Here is a 16,312-nt window from a genome sequence, read left to right as displayed (position 1 = left end):
TAAGCACTTGCTCATTGAGACTCATCTTCTTGGAACACTCCTTGGAACCTTGCAGCCATGCCATAAGGAAGCCCAAGCAACCAGGAGGAAAGGTTGGGAAAGGCCCATATGGAGGAGAAAAGGCCAGGGGTTCATTCAGACTAGTGATTCTCAACCTGTGGTGATTTTGCCCCTTGTGGGTCATTTGACCATGCCTAGGGACACTTTTGATTGTTACAGTGGTGGATAGGTGCTACTGGCATCTAGTAGGTAGAGGTGAGGGACGCTGCTAAACATCCTGCAATGCACAGACAGTCCCGCAAGAAAGACTGACCCAGCCTAAATATCAGCTGTGCTGAGGTTCAGAAACCAGAAGTGTTTCTGAACCTAGACAAACGTTTCCCACAACCTGGCTCCTATGGATCAAGGATAAAGGCACTTGGGAGATAAAGTGTTCACACAAGTAAAATCATCTGTAGCTGCTCTTTTAAACTTGTACATTTACAAGTGACAGCTTTCTGAACAGTCTGTGACTCGTGATTTTTCAATGATTCCTATTAGTATTCTCATCAACACCAATGGCACATTTCACCTTGTTTACATTTAGCATTTAAGCAGAGTAACTCATCAGACTATCGAACCAACAATCATTGTATTAGTTGCACCACCCCAGATACTGTTTCTCCTTGGTGCTGACAAGGCTGTGGTTTGTCACAATTCAATCTGAGCTTCCAAATCCCCAGCCATTAACCCACCCAAAGAGCAGGGGCTTTAACTTTTACTGTTTGATAGTCCATCAGCTTTGGTTCTATGTTACCAAAGAACTACAGCCCCATCATGCTAAGAGGATGCCACTTTCCCTTTGAGAAAAGCATGTATATATTTAGAGGAATCCATTATTAGTCAATTTTATCTATGAGAGAAATTTTAAAGTCATAAAAATTATAATAATTTGCTCATAGTAAATTTTATTAGAAGAGTTTAAATATAGCTACATTAGCAGACTCACTCAATAAAAATTTTAAACATAGCAGTCCAGCATAAATCTCACGGCTATGGTAATTAACTGTGAAATACATACAAAATAAACCATTGCAGATAGGGTTTTTTGTTTGTTTTCTTATATAATAGGGCATATACACATCTCTAGGAGGAATGAAAAAGGGCCAGAAATGCTACTAAAATTGGCAGTTTGAATAACTTTTTGATAGGCTGGCAGAAACAAGAGTTTACAAGAAACACTTGATGTGCAGGGTAATCTCCTTGCAAAGTACAAGGACCTAGATCAAAAATCCCAATGATATGAATTATCCCAGTAATCTCCCAAATCTCAATAACATGGAGTCTGATTAGAGCAGGCTACAACCCAATTGCAAGTGGGCTTTGCTGTTGATGGAGAGCCAATTCTTGGCAAACATTAGTAAAACCAAGCCATTTATCTACCCGGTTGAATCGGCCTCTGTTGAGGAGTGTGAAACTGTGACCAGCATCACCAACCAGCCTCCATAGACAGGGACTGCTTTCCTTTCTCCTACACTTGGTTTGTGCTCTGAAGTTGGCTCTGGTACTGCATTGGCTTCTTGAGAAAAGCTTTTTGCTGGTTTCTAGCAGGAAGGAGGGGAAGGAGGCCCTGACTCCAGGGGTGTGGAGGGACTCAGCGGGACTGTCTTGGGGGATCTGTGTTCCTGGGATCAGGCCCTTGAGCAGCCAACAGGTGGAAGGTTGTGAAGTGGCCCAAGGACCACCACATCTACAGAAAAATGGTGAATCTGAGGGACTTGGTTTGATCCAGTGAGCCACCAAGAGCAACATTTCCCCTCAGCCTGTGATCAGGACTCACATGGTGGCTGGATTTTTCAAGGACACATGGTACAGGGGCAACTCTGTAGTTCAGGGTTCATCAAATTTTAACTATAAAGGACCACATGGCCAATATTTTACGTTTTGCAGACCAAGGAACAAAAGGAAAGGTATTAGGAACTTACATAACGAGAGAAACATTTTTCATAATGTTTTTATTGGCATAATCCAAAATACAATAATATTTAAGTACAATTATTTGTAACCCACATCTATTAATGAGAGAAAAGGAATTCTTTCGCGGGGGCGGGGGGATATTTCTCTTAATTGGAGTTCAAAGTTGGTTTCTGCTATCATCACATCAAGCGCAAATGTTCATGTATGAAAGCCATGCTTAGCTCTCTGTACTAACACTCTCTCGCGATCTGGCCCATAGGCTATAGTTTGCAGACCCTTGCCACAGTTGAACACCAGTCGCCCACACTGGGTTTGCGGTGTTCCGGAGTGGGAAGTCGCTCCGGGCTGAGAAGCACCTGGAGGCATCTACTCGTCCCGAACTCTCCCTTTGTGCCCAGCTAACCACGGTTCATTGGCTCTCCCCGCAAGGCAGGTCTGGAAGGTCAAGAACGAGGCTCGGGGCTCTCTCGCGGAGCAAGGACGCCTTCGGGCTTCAGGACCACCCACGGCGTCCCAAACAGCTTCCCGGGCGGTGCTCCCGCCCCCCGGCACTTCCCAGCTCCCCCTCCAAGGCCGCTCTTCCTCCCTCTCAGCTCCCTCCAGCTCCTCCTCCGGCTCCTCCCCCTCCGCTCCTCCCCCTTCCCTACATCTAGCCGCCGCGCTTTCCCGCTCCCGCAGCAGCAGCCGTCCGCGTCGCTGTCGCCTCCGCCACCTCCTCCGCCACCGCGCGCCCCTCGGAGTCCCGCGCCCCACCATGCCCAACATCGTGCTGTTTAGCGGCAGTTCGCACCAGGACCTGTCCCAGCGCGTGGCGGATCGCCTGGGCCTGGAGCTGGGCAAGGTGGTCACCAAGAAGTTCAGCAACCAGGAGACCAGGTGGGGGCCGCGCCGGCAGCCGGGCTGGGAAGAGCTCTGGGCACGCGGCTGTGGGGCCGGGTTACGAACCAGCGCCTGCCCAGGCCATCTCCGCGGCCGCCGCGTTCCCCCTTCCGGGGCGGGACGGTGGCAACGCGGCCTCCGCGCCCTCGCGCCCGCGCCTGCGAAGAAGCCGAAGTGGGGCGCCGCGCGTCCGGGTGCGCGTCCCGGCTCTGCCCCCGGCGGCAGGGCCTTCGGTCCTGGGACCGCGGCGACCCGGCGGTCCCGAGGCGCGCCCGGCCTCCCAGCGGCGCCGCTCGGCCTGGCGTTCCCAGCCCGGAAGGGAGACGTCTGGGCGGTCACAGACCGTCGGGGAGAGAGTGGGCGCAGCGGGCGGGAACCGCATCGGGGCAGCGCGCGGTGGAGGGACGTTCTGGGTTGGCTGGTCCCAGTTTCCGCGTCCCTGCAAGGCTGAACCCAGATCAGTGCGTGCGACGAAAGGTTCACCCCCGTCCCCAACTCTGGTCGCAGACTGGGTTTACCTGGGGACGGTTCGAACGTTGCTTCCCCCACCTGCCCCCAAAGGGTTTGATCGAACGGGCGGGAGATCAGCGTTTTTACAGCTTCCCAGGTAAGTCTCCTGAGCAGCCAGGACGCAGACCTCTGCGTTATCCAGAGGGTGGAGTTGTGCCAAGCTTTGAAAGACTGTGAGAATCCCAGGGCTCACATGGTGTGCTCCCCTCTGCTTCCACTACTCTTGCTGCTTCAAAGACGGTGGACTTTCAGCTTCCTTCTGGTTCTGGTACTCTGCTGTGTCCAACAGCAACGCCGTGATTCGACTGTTTAACTTCCACCATTTCTCAGGACCAGGAGAAGTGGTCGCCTCTGCCTGTGGATCAGGTGGTGGCCATCCTCGGAAGCTGACCTAGGGGGCTCCTTTGTCCACCTGCCTGAGTCCACACAGCTCCTTGACTCATTTCAAGTTGGTCTCATTTTTCCCCCTTCTTCCTCCAATGTCTAGTACAGTTAATTGTCCACAGTTACTGATAATTTTTCTATTTTTGGCAGAGATCCAATCAACCAACATTTTCTAGAAATGGTGCTGGAACAGTTGGACAGCCATATGCCAAAAACTATGAACTTCCATCCATCCTTTTCATCATTTGCAAAAATTAACTTTGAAGTGGATCATAGACGTAAATGTAAAATCTAGAACTATAAAATTTCTAGGAGAAAATCCTGATGACTTGGGGTTTGGCAAAAATTTCTTAATGAGGAGTTATGTTAATACTGATGGGGAAGATACTGGATTTTTTTTTTGGCAAGTCAGCTTTTTAGGATATGTGAATCTTATGTGACTTCTTCCAGGTGGCAAATTCCAGTTATGGCTCCGATGATACTATAAGTAAAGAAACATTGTGAATGAGTAGCAGGTGGACTTTGGCTAAAGAATTCCGCTGTGCAGTGTTTAATACAGAAGTCTGAGAGGATGGTCTAGGGCTCTGGAGAAGGATAGAGCCAGGTTTGAGTGTTGCAATATTTTGCCAGTCTTGTTCAAGTTTCAGTCCCTTTAAGAACACGAGAAGAATAGTTTTTGTTCAAAAGGTGTTGTCATATAAGTAAAGGAGAAATTTCTTGATGAAGTAAATTTTGAAAGCAAGTATGTTGTCCTTCCATGTACCCAGTGCAGCACGAACTTTTGCTAAGGAGCATGGTTAATCTAGATCAGTTCACTGCTAAGTCAGTGTTGAGTTTTTCCTAAAAATACTGCATGTGCCATTGGGCAAAGCTCATTCAGACATTGAAGTATGATTGTTTATACATTTGCTTCAAATATAAAGCAGACTCACTTTTATTTTGTTTTGGGATTTTATAATCATCACTTGATAATTAGAAATCGTGGGGCCTCAAAAACCACTCAGCATGAAGTTTGGGAATTGTCTATATAGCTACATTTTATGTTTTTAATATATAGATTATAAATGGTTAACTGCCTGACTTTTCGCTTTTCCATGAACTGTACAAGTACAGAGTTTAACTTTTATAAACAGCCCTCTCTGGACCAGGTACCGTGCTAGGAATACAGCTTTTAACTGTGATCGAAGAGAGGAGAATCTAAAGGGCAAAAGGAAGACAAAATCGGTTCAGTTCATGTAAGGGCCCCTTGAATCTCTCACTGAGCTAGGATTAGAAATCTGGTTTGCTGTCTGCTAGCCATCAATCCTCCCATTTAGCATTTTTTATACGCTACTTAACTGAACATAGAACCTTCTAATTTTACCTTCTTATCCCTAAATCATTTCGGATATGCAGGGAGAGGTCTGCTTCAGCTTCACTATAGACCATAGAAATTCCATGATGACATCTTAGGACAGCAGGTGTCTAGAAGTCTCTGTTGTAACATTTTACCCTGGTCAGCTAACCTGCTGGCAGAATCTTTAGCTATACGGTGAGACAAGGTTGATCAGTTACCATGTAATAAATCAGCCCATAACTTCATGGCTTAAAACAGTAATTGTTGATTTGGCTTACAAATCTGCAATTTGGGAAGGGCTCAGTGAAGAAAGCTTGTTTTTGCCCCATATAGTCACAGATGAGGTGGCTAACTGGGGCTGGAGGGTTCTTGAGGATGGCTCACATGACTGGTAAGTTGCTACTAGCTTTTGCCTGGGAGCTTAGTTAGGAACCTCGGCTCCTCTTCCTGTAGACCTCTCCATGGGGCTGCTTGAGCTTCCTTACAATATGGAAACTGGGTTCTAAGAATGAATATTCCAAAAGACAGGACAGGGAAGCCACCAGTCCATTAAGGACTGGCTTGAAAGTTGGTGTATCATAATTTCTGTCATATTCTGTTGGGCAAGTACAGAGCCCTCCCAGATTCAAGGGCAGGAGACTAGACCCTGCTCCTTGATGGAAAAGTGTTAGAGCCTGTGGCTGTCTTTTAGTTACCATGTCTGTTTATTGTTGAGTCAGTGACACTCTTCAGCTTTTTTATGTAGAGGTCAATAAAGATCCTCTGGTGGAATAGCAAATGGATGCTGCCTTCTAGCCACAATTTTTAAAAGACCTAGAATAAAGATAGTCATGATCATCTTTTTGAGTAGAAGCAGGACTAGCTTTAGGGGAAAAGTTGCCATGGTGATGATATTCTCTGTCCTCCCCTGGACTGCTGGAGGTTCCTGAGGAAAAACAGGCCAAAGAATCTAATCTTGTGGGATAAACGTCATAATACCAGGAGTTGGCAACGTTTTTCTGTAAAGAGCCAGATCGTAAATATTTTAGGCAGTGCTAGCACGTGTAGTCTCTGTTGCTGCTTTATCTTACAGTTCTGTAAGTTACAATAATGTTTGTCACAGGTTAGCAGGGCTGCATTCTCTTCTGAGGCTTTAGGAGAGAATCTGTTCCCGTGCCTTTTCCAGTTTCTAGAAGCAGCCCACATTCCTTCACTTTTGGCCTCTTCTACCTTCAATGTCAGCAACAAAATGTTGCTCTGACCCTACTTCTGCTGTCTCCCTCTTGGATTTTTAAGGGCCCTGTGATTTGATTACACTGGACCAATTTAAATAATCCAGGATAATTCCCTATGTTAAGGTCAGCTGATGAGCAACCTGAATTCCATCTGCAAACTTACTTCTTCTTTGCCATATAAACTCACATATTCAAAGGATTAGGATGTAGACATCTTTAGGGGGCCATTATTCTGCCTACCACACCATTCTTAACTCACAGGCCATAGAAAAACAGCCTATGTGCTATGTTTTGTCGACCTCTGAGCTATATAATACTGTACTTAATTTCTGCTGTAGTTCATTTCGTGCTGCTATAACAATACTGGCGACTGGCTAATTTATAAAAAACAGAAATTTATTTATCATAGGTCTAGAGGTTGGGAAGTCCAAGATTGAGGGGCTGGCATCTGGCAAGGTCCTTCTTGCTGTGTCACCCCATGGCAGAAGGGTGGAAGAGCAAGACAGCACAGTTGAGAGAAAACAAGAGGGGCCAAACTTGCAAATAAACCCATTCTTAAGATAACACGCTCTCGCAATGATGACATTAATCCATTCATGAGGATAGAGCCCTCATGACCTAATCACCTCTTAAATGTCTCACCTCTCAATACTCCTCTACTGGGGATTAAGCTTTCAACACATGAACGTTAGAGAACACATTTAACCCATAGCAATTTCCAAATTAAGTTTATCCCATAGTTGATGTTATGTTCACAAAGCAGTTATATTTAGTTCCCTAGATCTTGAAATAGGAGAGAGCACATAGAACTCTTTTCCCCTCATCCCGTGAGGTTGGCGTATTTTCATCCATAGTAGAAGGCATACAAGAAGATGTGTGAATGTTATCAAAACTAATTTTCACAACATGTCAACTTGAAAGACTTTATTTTTATTTTCCTTTAAAATTTTTTAGAGATGGAGTCTCACTATGTTGCCCAGGCTGGACTCGAACTCCTGGGCTCAAACAATCCTTCTGCCTCAGCTTCCCAAGTAGCTGGGACTATGGGCATGAGCCACCATGCCCAGCTTGTTCCAGCTTGTTTTTAAATTTTCATTAAAAACAGTACTAATTGACGATTCTTTTTTTTTTTTTGAGATGGAGTTTTGCTCTTGTTGCCCAGGCTGGAGTGCAATGGTGCGATCTTGGCTCATCGCAACCTTTGCCTCCTGGGTTCAAGCGATTCTCCTGCATCAGCCTCCCAAGTAGCTGGATTACAGGTATGTGCCACCATGCCCGGCTAATTTTGTATTTTTTAGTAGAGACGGAATTTCTCCATGTTGGTCAGGCTGGTCTCGAACTCCCGACCTCAGGTGATCCGCCTGCCTCGGACTCCCAAAGTGCTGGGATTACAGGTATGAGCCACCGTTCCCTGCCTTAATTGGCCCTTTTAAGAAAACAGTTTTATCGGGTATCTGATAGAGGGAGAAGGGAGAAGGATAATTATTCATGTTCCTCATTTGTAATTTTAAAATATTTCATTTTGGGATGAATACATTTACAGACAATTCTGCTGTAATGTGACATATATATTCCTAAAAATTACCACGCTATGCAAAATCAGGCAATCCAAAACCACAGGGCTTATGAGAAAAATGGGGTTAGGGACATAACATTCAAAAACTTCCTCAGTGACCCATTAAAAAATCATGGGAATGTTATCAGAAATGCCTGGGACAAGTATTTCAGATTTATTTTTTATTTTTGCATTTTAGAATATTTCTATTGTACTTACTGGTTGAGCATTCCAAACCTCCAAAAATCCGAAATACAAAATGCTCCAATGACCACTTCCTTTGAGCATGATGTTGTCACTCAGGAAGTTTTGGATTTCAGAATTTTGGATTAGACTTCCTGTCAAAATGGTAAAACACCGATATGTATTACATGCCCCCAAAAAATTGGCTGGGCGCAGTGGCTCACGTCTGTAATCCCAGCACTTTGGGAGCCCTAGGTGGGCAGATCACTTGAGGTCAGGAGTTCAAAACCAGCCTGGCCAACATGGCAAAACCCCGTCTCTACTAAAAATACAAAAATGAGCCAGGTGTGGTGGTGCGCGCCTGTAATCCCAGCTACCTGGAAGTCTGAGGCAGGACAATCACTTGAACCCGGGAGGCAGAGGTTGCAGTGAGTGGAGATGGTACCATTGCACTCCAGCCTGGGCAACAAGAGCAAAACTCGGTCTCAAAAAAAAAAATGACATAAATACTACAGCAAAGATGGCACTTTCCATTGAAAAAATGCCTGAGCTTTAGGGTTCTCTAAAATGACGTGGAAAGTTGTGACACCATAGGTGAATGAGTGTGGCTCACTGTCTTCAAGGTGTTTGTTTGTATATTTCTAAGTGGCTCCATTCGGCTGGGTGCAGTGCAGTTTTCTGCAGTCTCAGGATAAGAGGTTGTACATAAGAAAATAGGAAATTCATGCTATGCTCAAATTGTTCCAAGTAATATCAATCATTGGAACACATTGGCCTTTTCAAAACATTGCAGAGCTGACCATCTTCCTGGTTTGGACGCAGAGCACTGCAAAGGACCTGCCTGGGCACATGGCACTATTTTATGTTTCTTCTGATCAGAGGAATATACCAGGGATGGGCTGGCTCTCCCTCTCATGTTGGACATCAAGAATTCTATACCTGGAAATACAGAAAATTCCAGACGTGTCATTTTCCAAAACTTAGCTGCTATTTACTCTTTCTCCAGAAGCTACGCGAGGATGCCAGAACAAGGAAGTATACCAAGAAAGAGGATACAGAAAATGGGAAATGGAGTGCAGGAGAGGGGGAAGGGAATCCCCAGATGGCAGCTGTGCACAGGCAGAGAGATAACCCAGACCTGCCACCCCGGGGAGGGATGCCTGCAACATGATGAAATGCAGCTGGGACTTGAGGCCTCTGACCTTGGGAGATTTTGATTGTTAGTGAAGGGTTTAGGGTAGAATCTGGATTCAGGATTCAGAAAACTTAGCAGATAAAAAGGTAAGAGAATGACCTCCAGGGAAAATAAAAAGAAAAGATGTGCATGAAAAGAAAATATAAACGTTTGTTTAAGTTTACTGCATGGCAGAGCTCTGAGCAGCAGCCTTTATGCAGTTAAAAACGTAGAGTCAATCTTTAATGTGAATATTGATCTATATTGGAATGATGGCAAGATGGGAAATTTGCATTGCACGTGATAGAACTGAGTCAAAATAGAGTTCAGTCTTCATCTTCCACAGTGAGAAGTCAATACACTTTGCCTAAAATAAAAACTCAAGACACAGCAATACACACATATTAGCTAGACTTGAAGGAAAATATCTAAAAATCATATCAAAAATTGAAATTGGTGGCCTCTGGGCTGTTTCTCTGTTACAAGTCTTACAGAATGGTTTAAGTTTTCTAAGCAATATGACTGTTTAATAAAAATAAAAAACTAAAACTAAATATAGTATTTTGCAGAAAAGAGTTAACATAGCAGACCTGAGACTCAGGCCTGTTTGCAAGGTCGGCCCTTGGCTGGCCTCTGGGAGCTTAGATTTTGCAAGGGTACCCACCATTTCCCGGTAAGATTGGCTCACTGCATAAACTGGTAAAAAAAATTGATAAACAATGTGGTTCATGCTGAATGCCTGTGAGTCTGACATTTTGGTATGTGCTAGGCAGAGGGTGCTTATATGACCAGCCCACAATAAAAACCCTGGGACTTTAGTCTCTAAGCAGCTTCCCTGGTCGAGAGCCCTTGACATGTGTTGTTATAGCTCACTACTGGGGCATTAAACTCTACCTCTGACTCCCCTCGGGGAGGACTCTTGGAAGCTTGCACCCTGTTTCCCCCAACTTCACCCCATGCACCTTTTTCCTTTGCTGAGTTTGCTCTGTGTCCTTTCCCTGCAATAAATTACAGCCATGAGTGCAACTATTATGCTAAGTCCTGTAAGTCATCCTGGTGATCATCAAACCTGGGGGAGGTCTCAGGAACACCCAAGATGCAAATATGCTTCAATATTAACCAATGGCAGTTTTCTTTCCCTAGCGTGGAGATTGGTGAAAGTGTGAGAGGGGAAGATGTCTACATCATCCAGAGCGGCTGTGGGGAAATTAACGACAACCTGATGGAGCTCCTCATCATGATCAATGCCTGCAAGATTGCATCATCATCCAGGGTGACTGCCGTGATCCCGTGTTTCCCATACGCCCGACAAGATAAAAAAGACAAGGTAGGAGAGGTGTGTCCTACTCTAGAAGCCTGTTCTGGGCCACTGTCAATGTTTTTCTTCCTCATTTATCCCCTCGATTAGAATTATCTGGAAAATGTTGACTTTTTCCTCTAATGATCAAGTAGATACACTTCCTCATTTTGTTTGTTAAAGATTTGGCTTTGAACCTACCCTGACGTTAATATTCAAAGACACAGGTAAAACATATTTTTGCAGGTATTAAAATACCATTATTGTCCTTGTTATAATGAAATTGTTGTATGTCTTTGTGGTGGTGGATAGAAGTAAATACACACACAAACATGCACAAGAGTAAGAGTCCAACTGGAGAACATCTGAATCAGATCACTGGATTGTATCAGTTTCAGGGTCCTGGCTGTGATACTGTGTTATAGTTTTACAAGATGTTACCATAGGGAACTAGGTATAAGGTTCACAGGATCTCTGCATTGTTTCATACAACTGCATGTCAATCTACATGCAGTTGTATGAAAATAAATTCCCCCAGATTAAAAAGTTTAATTTAAAAACAAACAAACAATGATCTCTTTTTAGCCTTTAAAAAAGAACAGAAATAGTATCATTGAATTATGGTTTTTACAACGTTAGCATCAAAGGAGGCTATGTGAATAAATTCCCCCAAAATAAAAAGTTTAATTAAAAAAAAGATCTCTTTTTAACCTTTTAAAAAGAACAGAAATAGTATCATTGAATTATGGTTTTTACAACGTTAGCATCAAAGGAGGCTATGTGAATAAATTCCCCCAAAATAAAAAGTTTAATTAAAAAAAAGATCTCTTTTTAACCTTTTAAAAAGAACAGAAATAGTATCATTGAATTATGATTTTCACAACATTAGCATCAGAGGAGGCTCTGTTGAGTCTTTAAAAAAAATGAAGAAAATGTGATTGGTCTTTGACTTTGAGAGCATCAGAGAAATCGGAGGTTGAGAAGAACATTGAAGGAGATCGTATTAGTTTTCTAGGGCTGTCATAAGAAATTACACAAACTGAGTGGCTTAAAAGAGCAGAAATTTTTCCCTCACAGTCTCGGAGGCTGAGAAGTGTGAATTCAAGGAATGGGCAGGGCCACGCTCCTTCCGAAGGCTGTAAGGCAGGATGCGTTCTCACCTCTTCCAACTTCTGGTGTCTCCTTGCATTCCTTGGCTTGTGGCTGCATCACTCTGGTCTCTGCCTCTGTCTTCACCTGGCCTCTTCCCTGTCTCTTCTCTGTTTCTTATTAAGGACACTGTCATTGGATTTCAGGCCCAACCTAATCCAGAATGAACTCAACTTAATCTTTACCTTGGTTATATTTGCAAAGACCATATTTCCAAAATGAGGTCACATGCTGAAGTTGTGCGTGGACATGAGTTTTGGGGGGATATTGTTTGATCTATTACAGTGGTCAACTGCCAGCTGTTGTCTGCTCCATATCTTACGATGTTCAGCCGGGCTCAGCGAGAATCCTGCCAGTTTGCAAGACACGCTGCTGCTCTGTGATTTGGTAACTCAGTGCAAGAAAGGTTTTCCCCAACACGCTGCTATTTATCTCCATAATTCATTTCTGAAACAACACAGATTTCTGAAGCCGCACAAGATCCTCTCATATTTGAAAGAAATCCTTTATAAATTTGAATTCATATACCAAAGTCCCCCCTATTAATCCCAGCGTCCTCAAGACATGGTTTCCTTTCCCTGTCTTGAAGATGGCTCGTCAGTTAATTTCTCACCTAAAATCTGATGAGAAGGGTCCATATACTTTATCTGTAAATGGCTATCTGGTCTCTGTTGCAACTACTCAACTCTGGTTGTACTTCAGAAAGAGCAACAGACAATATGTAAATGAATGGGTATGGCTGTGTTCCAGTAAAACTTTATGGACACTGAAATGTGAATTTCATATCATTTTCACATGCCTTGAACAATTATTTTGAGTTTTTTTCAACCATTTAAACATGTGAAAGCTTTTATTAGCTCACAAGCAGTACCAAAACAAGTGGCTGGTGGCTGGTGGCTAGCTCGATTTGGCCTGTACGCCACAGTTTGCCAACCCCTGTATTACAGCAATGACAGATTGTGTGTGTGTGTGTGTGTGTGCGCGCGCGCACGCGCGCGCATAAACTTATGGTCTAAACTTGACCTAGGGCAGCCAAAACCTTAGGTCACATACATTGCCGTGAAGCTATGTCCTCCCACTTGCTATTTATATAGCTCCTTTTATTTTAAACTTGATTCTAGAGTTTTATGTGTATTTTTAGCTGTTAAATTTCAATTTTCTAATTTTGTCCCATTGGTATAATCTGTTGTCCTAGCTATTCCTCCCATCTGTGTGTTTCCATAGGATTGTTCAGTATCTTTCTCCTTGTCCATGTCATAGAAGAGCTAATTTTCTGCCATTATTTCTTCCTTCTTTGTGGTTTAGTAAATTCTCACACTGTAACTGTTTTTTTTTTTTTGAAATGGAGTCTCGCTCTGTTGCCCAGGCTGAAGTGCAGTGGCATAATCTCAGCTCACTGCAACCTCCACCTCCCGGGTTCAGTCGATTCTCCTGCCTTAACCTCCCGAGTAACTGGGACTACAGGTGCACGCCACCACGCCCGGCTAATTTTTGTATTTTTAGTAGAGACGGGGTTTTGCCATGCTGGCCTGGCTGGTCTCGAACTTCTGACCTCAAGTGATCTGCCCGCCTTGGCCTCCTAAAGTGCTGGGATTACAGGTGTGAGCCACCGCACCCAGCCTCTAGCTGTATTTTTAAATGAGCTCTTTCACTCCCAGTAGGTTTTATATTTTGTATTTGGCCCTAAGATATTGAATACATTATATCTTCTTTAGGAAATTACTCCTTTTACCATTACATGTGCCCTCCCCCATTGTTAGTGATTTGTAACGCCATGTTTCTCTTTAAGTGATACAACATTGAAAGCACTACATTTTTGTTTGCACATATCTGATTGGCAGTGACCTCTTTTTACAAAGTTGTAGAAGTGTTTTCTTATTTGAGTTGGAGAAACTAGCACTGTTTGTCCCCGACTCCTTGCACTGCAGGGGGTGTGAAGCAGTCCAGTCTCCATCCCCTAGTTCCTAGTTGCCAGCAGTGCTCCCAGCCACCGCAAACAAGAAGAGCCCTATGGATTTCTGGAACTCTAGTGTCTTTAACTGTTGGTTTTGTGTGTGTGTGTGTGTTTGTGTGTGTGTTTTGAGATGGAGTTTCACTCTTGTCGCCCAGCCTGGAGTACAGTGGCGCCATCTCAGCTCACTGCAACTTCTGCCTCCTAGGTTCAAGGATTCTCCTGCCTCAGCCTCTCAAGTAGCTAGGAAGCATGCACTACCATGCCTGGCTAATTTTTTGTATTTTTAGTAGAGACGGGGTTTCACCACGTGGGCCAGGTTGGTCTCAAACTCCTGGCCTCAAGTGATCCGCCCGTCCCAACCTCCCAAAGTGCTGGGACTACAGGTCTGAGCCACCAACGCACTCGACCGGCTTTAACTGTTTTGTGGAACTGCGTTTTCTAACTACTAGCAGTTTTCCTGATGTTAGACAGTTAGATGTGTTTTCCATTTTTGCCCATCGTGAAAACATATTTCTTTTCTTTCTTCCACCCTTTCTTTAATCACTTTGCTGTGTTTCTTAGTAATAACATTGTAGCTGCTTCTAATTTTTTATCCCAGTCAGACAATTCCATGACTTCCTGAGCTTAACTGCTGATGGAGAGAGGACTTTGATCATCAACCGCACAGAGGCAAGGCCGTTGGTAATATCTGAGAGACAGTGTGTGTAGTGGCTTTAGGAAGTCGTGTGGTTTCTCGTTAGAAAACACAGCTAAGAAAGAAGGAATCACAGTGGGGTGCATTCGTTTCCTAGCACTGTTACAACAAATTACCACAAACTGGGTGACTTAAAACAACAGAAATATATTCTCTTAAGTGCTAGAGGCCAGAAGTCCAACATCCATCCTCGCCTCTTCCAGCTCCGGGTGGCTGCCCGCCTTGAGGCTACGTTACTGCAGTCTCTGCTGGAATCTTCACATGGTCTCCTCTTTGGTCTCCGTCAGTTCTTTCTCTCACTCTTTCTCATTTTCAATTTTCTTTTTAGAGACAGGGTCTTGCTTCGTCACCCAAGCAAGAAGAACTTCCAGGCTCAAGTGATCCTCACACCTCAGCCTCCCAAGTAGCTGGGACTACAGGTGTGCACCACCATGCCTGGCTAATATTTTTTGCTTTTTTGTGGAGATGGTGTCTCATTATGTTGCCCAGGCCTGCAAATTCCTGGGCTCAAAAGATCCTCCTGCCTTGGCCTTCCAAAGTGTTGGAATTAAAAGCATGACCACCACACCTGGCATCTCTCTTTAAAGGATACATGAGGTAGTATCTAGGGCACGCCTGAATAATCCAGGGTAATCTCTCCATCTCAGGATTCTCAGTGTCATCACATCTCAGAAACCCTCTTTCCCAATGAGGTAACATTTCACAAGTTCCAGGGATTAGGCTCTTATATTTTTCGGGCCACCATTTAGCTCAATCCAAGAGACTTTAAAGGAAGTCATTGATGTGTTAAGAGATGAATATTTTAAGGACATTTTGAGCTTTGAGATAGTATGTCATTTATCATCTAGGCCAGGATGCTTTCAAGATTGAAAGGGAGCTCTATGAATAACTGTGCTGGGAAACAGGTGTCCACCTACACTGTCCTGGGCATGTGACGTAGGGTCACCCTCTCTGTAGCTTCCGGACTGACCTTGGAGGTGGCCAGGACACAGAAGCTGTTCTGACACCATTATTTCTGACATGTCTATGTAGTCAGTGTGACTCGTATTATAGTGAGGAGACAATTTCATTCTTTACCCAAACTTGCTGAAAGGGGAATTCTTAATTCTTTTATATATATATATTATTATTGCACTTTAAGTTCTGGGGTACGTGTGCAGATCATGCAGGATTGTTGCATAGGTACATACATGGCAATGTAGTTTGCTGCCTCCATCCCCCCGTCACCTGTATCTGGCATTTCTCCCCATGTTATCCCTCCCCAACCTCCCCACCCCCCACTGTCCCTCCCCTATTTCCCCCCAACAGACCCCAGTGTGTGATGCTCCCCTCCCTGTGTCCATGTGTTCTCATTGTTCAACACCCGCCTATGAGTGAGAACATGCGGTGTTTGATTTTCTGTTCTTGTGTCAGTTTGCTGAGAATGATGGTTTCCAGGTTCATCCATGTCCCTACAAAGGACACGAACTCATCATTTTTTATAGCTGCATAGTACTCCATGGTGAATATGTGCCATTTTCCTTGTCCAGTCTATCTTAATTCTTAATTTTATCTATTATTTGAGGTGTGCCTTTGCTTGCTTGCTTGATTTATTTATTTTTGAGACCAAGTTTTGCTCTTGTTGCCCAGGCTGGAGTACAATGTTATGATCTCGGCTCATCACAGCCTCCGCCTCCCACGTTCAAGCGATTATCCTGCTTCGGCCTCCCAAGTAGCTGCATAACAGGTGTGCACCACCACACCTCGCTAATTTTTCTATTTTTAGTAGAGACAGGGTTTCACCATGTTGGTCAGGCTGGTCTCACTCCTGTCCTCACGTGATCTGCCCACCTCAGCCTCCCAAAGTGCCAGAATTACAGGCATGAGCCACTGCACTTGGCCGTAAAAACTGTTCTTAACTCACAGGTTACACAAAACCAGGCCGTGGGCTACGTTTGGCCCATGAATTCTAATTTGCCAATCCCTGCTATAGAAGACCCAATAACTGCTTGTTCCCTTCCCTGGTAAAAACAGTAGGTTGGGCAGGG

The 16,312-nt window shown here is 44.3% G+C and overlaps 1 protein-coding gene across 2 annotated transcripts in view; it reads left to right on the top strand.

Annotated features, from left to right (window-relative positions):
- The first annotated feature begins 2,676 nt into the window (after nucleotides 1-2,676).
- Nucleotides 2,677-16,312, top strand: part of PRPS2 (phosphoribosyl pyrophosphate synthetase 2) — a 32,861-nt gene continuing 19,225 nt past the window's right edge. The window contains exons 1-2 of one of the 2 annotated variants that reach the window (XM_012435162.2): nucleotides 2,677-2,832; nucleotides 10,335-10,518. In XM_012435162.2, coding sequence (XP_012290585.1) covers nucleotides 2,711-2,832; nucleotides 10,335-10,518 — 306 coding nt within the window. In that variant the 5' untranslated portion in view covers nucleotides 2,677-2,710. Of the gene's footprint in view, nucleotides 2,833-3,298; nucleotides 3,443-10,334; nucleotides 10,519-16,312 lie in introns of those variants that run through there. The other variant, XM_012435169.3, reaches the window with a different exon arrangement.

This window comes from Aotus nancymaae, unplaced genomic scaffold, assembly GCF_030222135.1.
Source record: "Aotus nancymaae isolate 86718 unplaced genomic scaffold, 86718_ANA_hifiasm-v0.15.2.pri h1tg000058l, whole genome shotgun sequence".
NCBI lineage: Eukaryota > Metazoa > Chordata > Mammalia > Primates > Aotidae > Aotus > Aotus nancymaae.
This window is presented reverse-complemented; position numbering and strand designations above follow the sequence as displayed.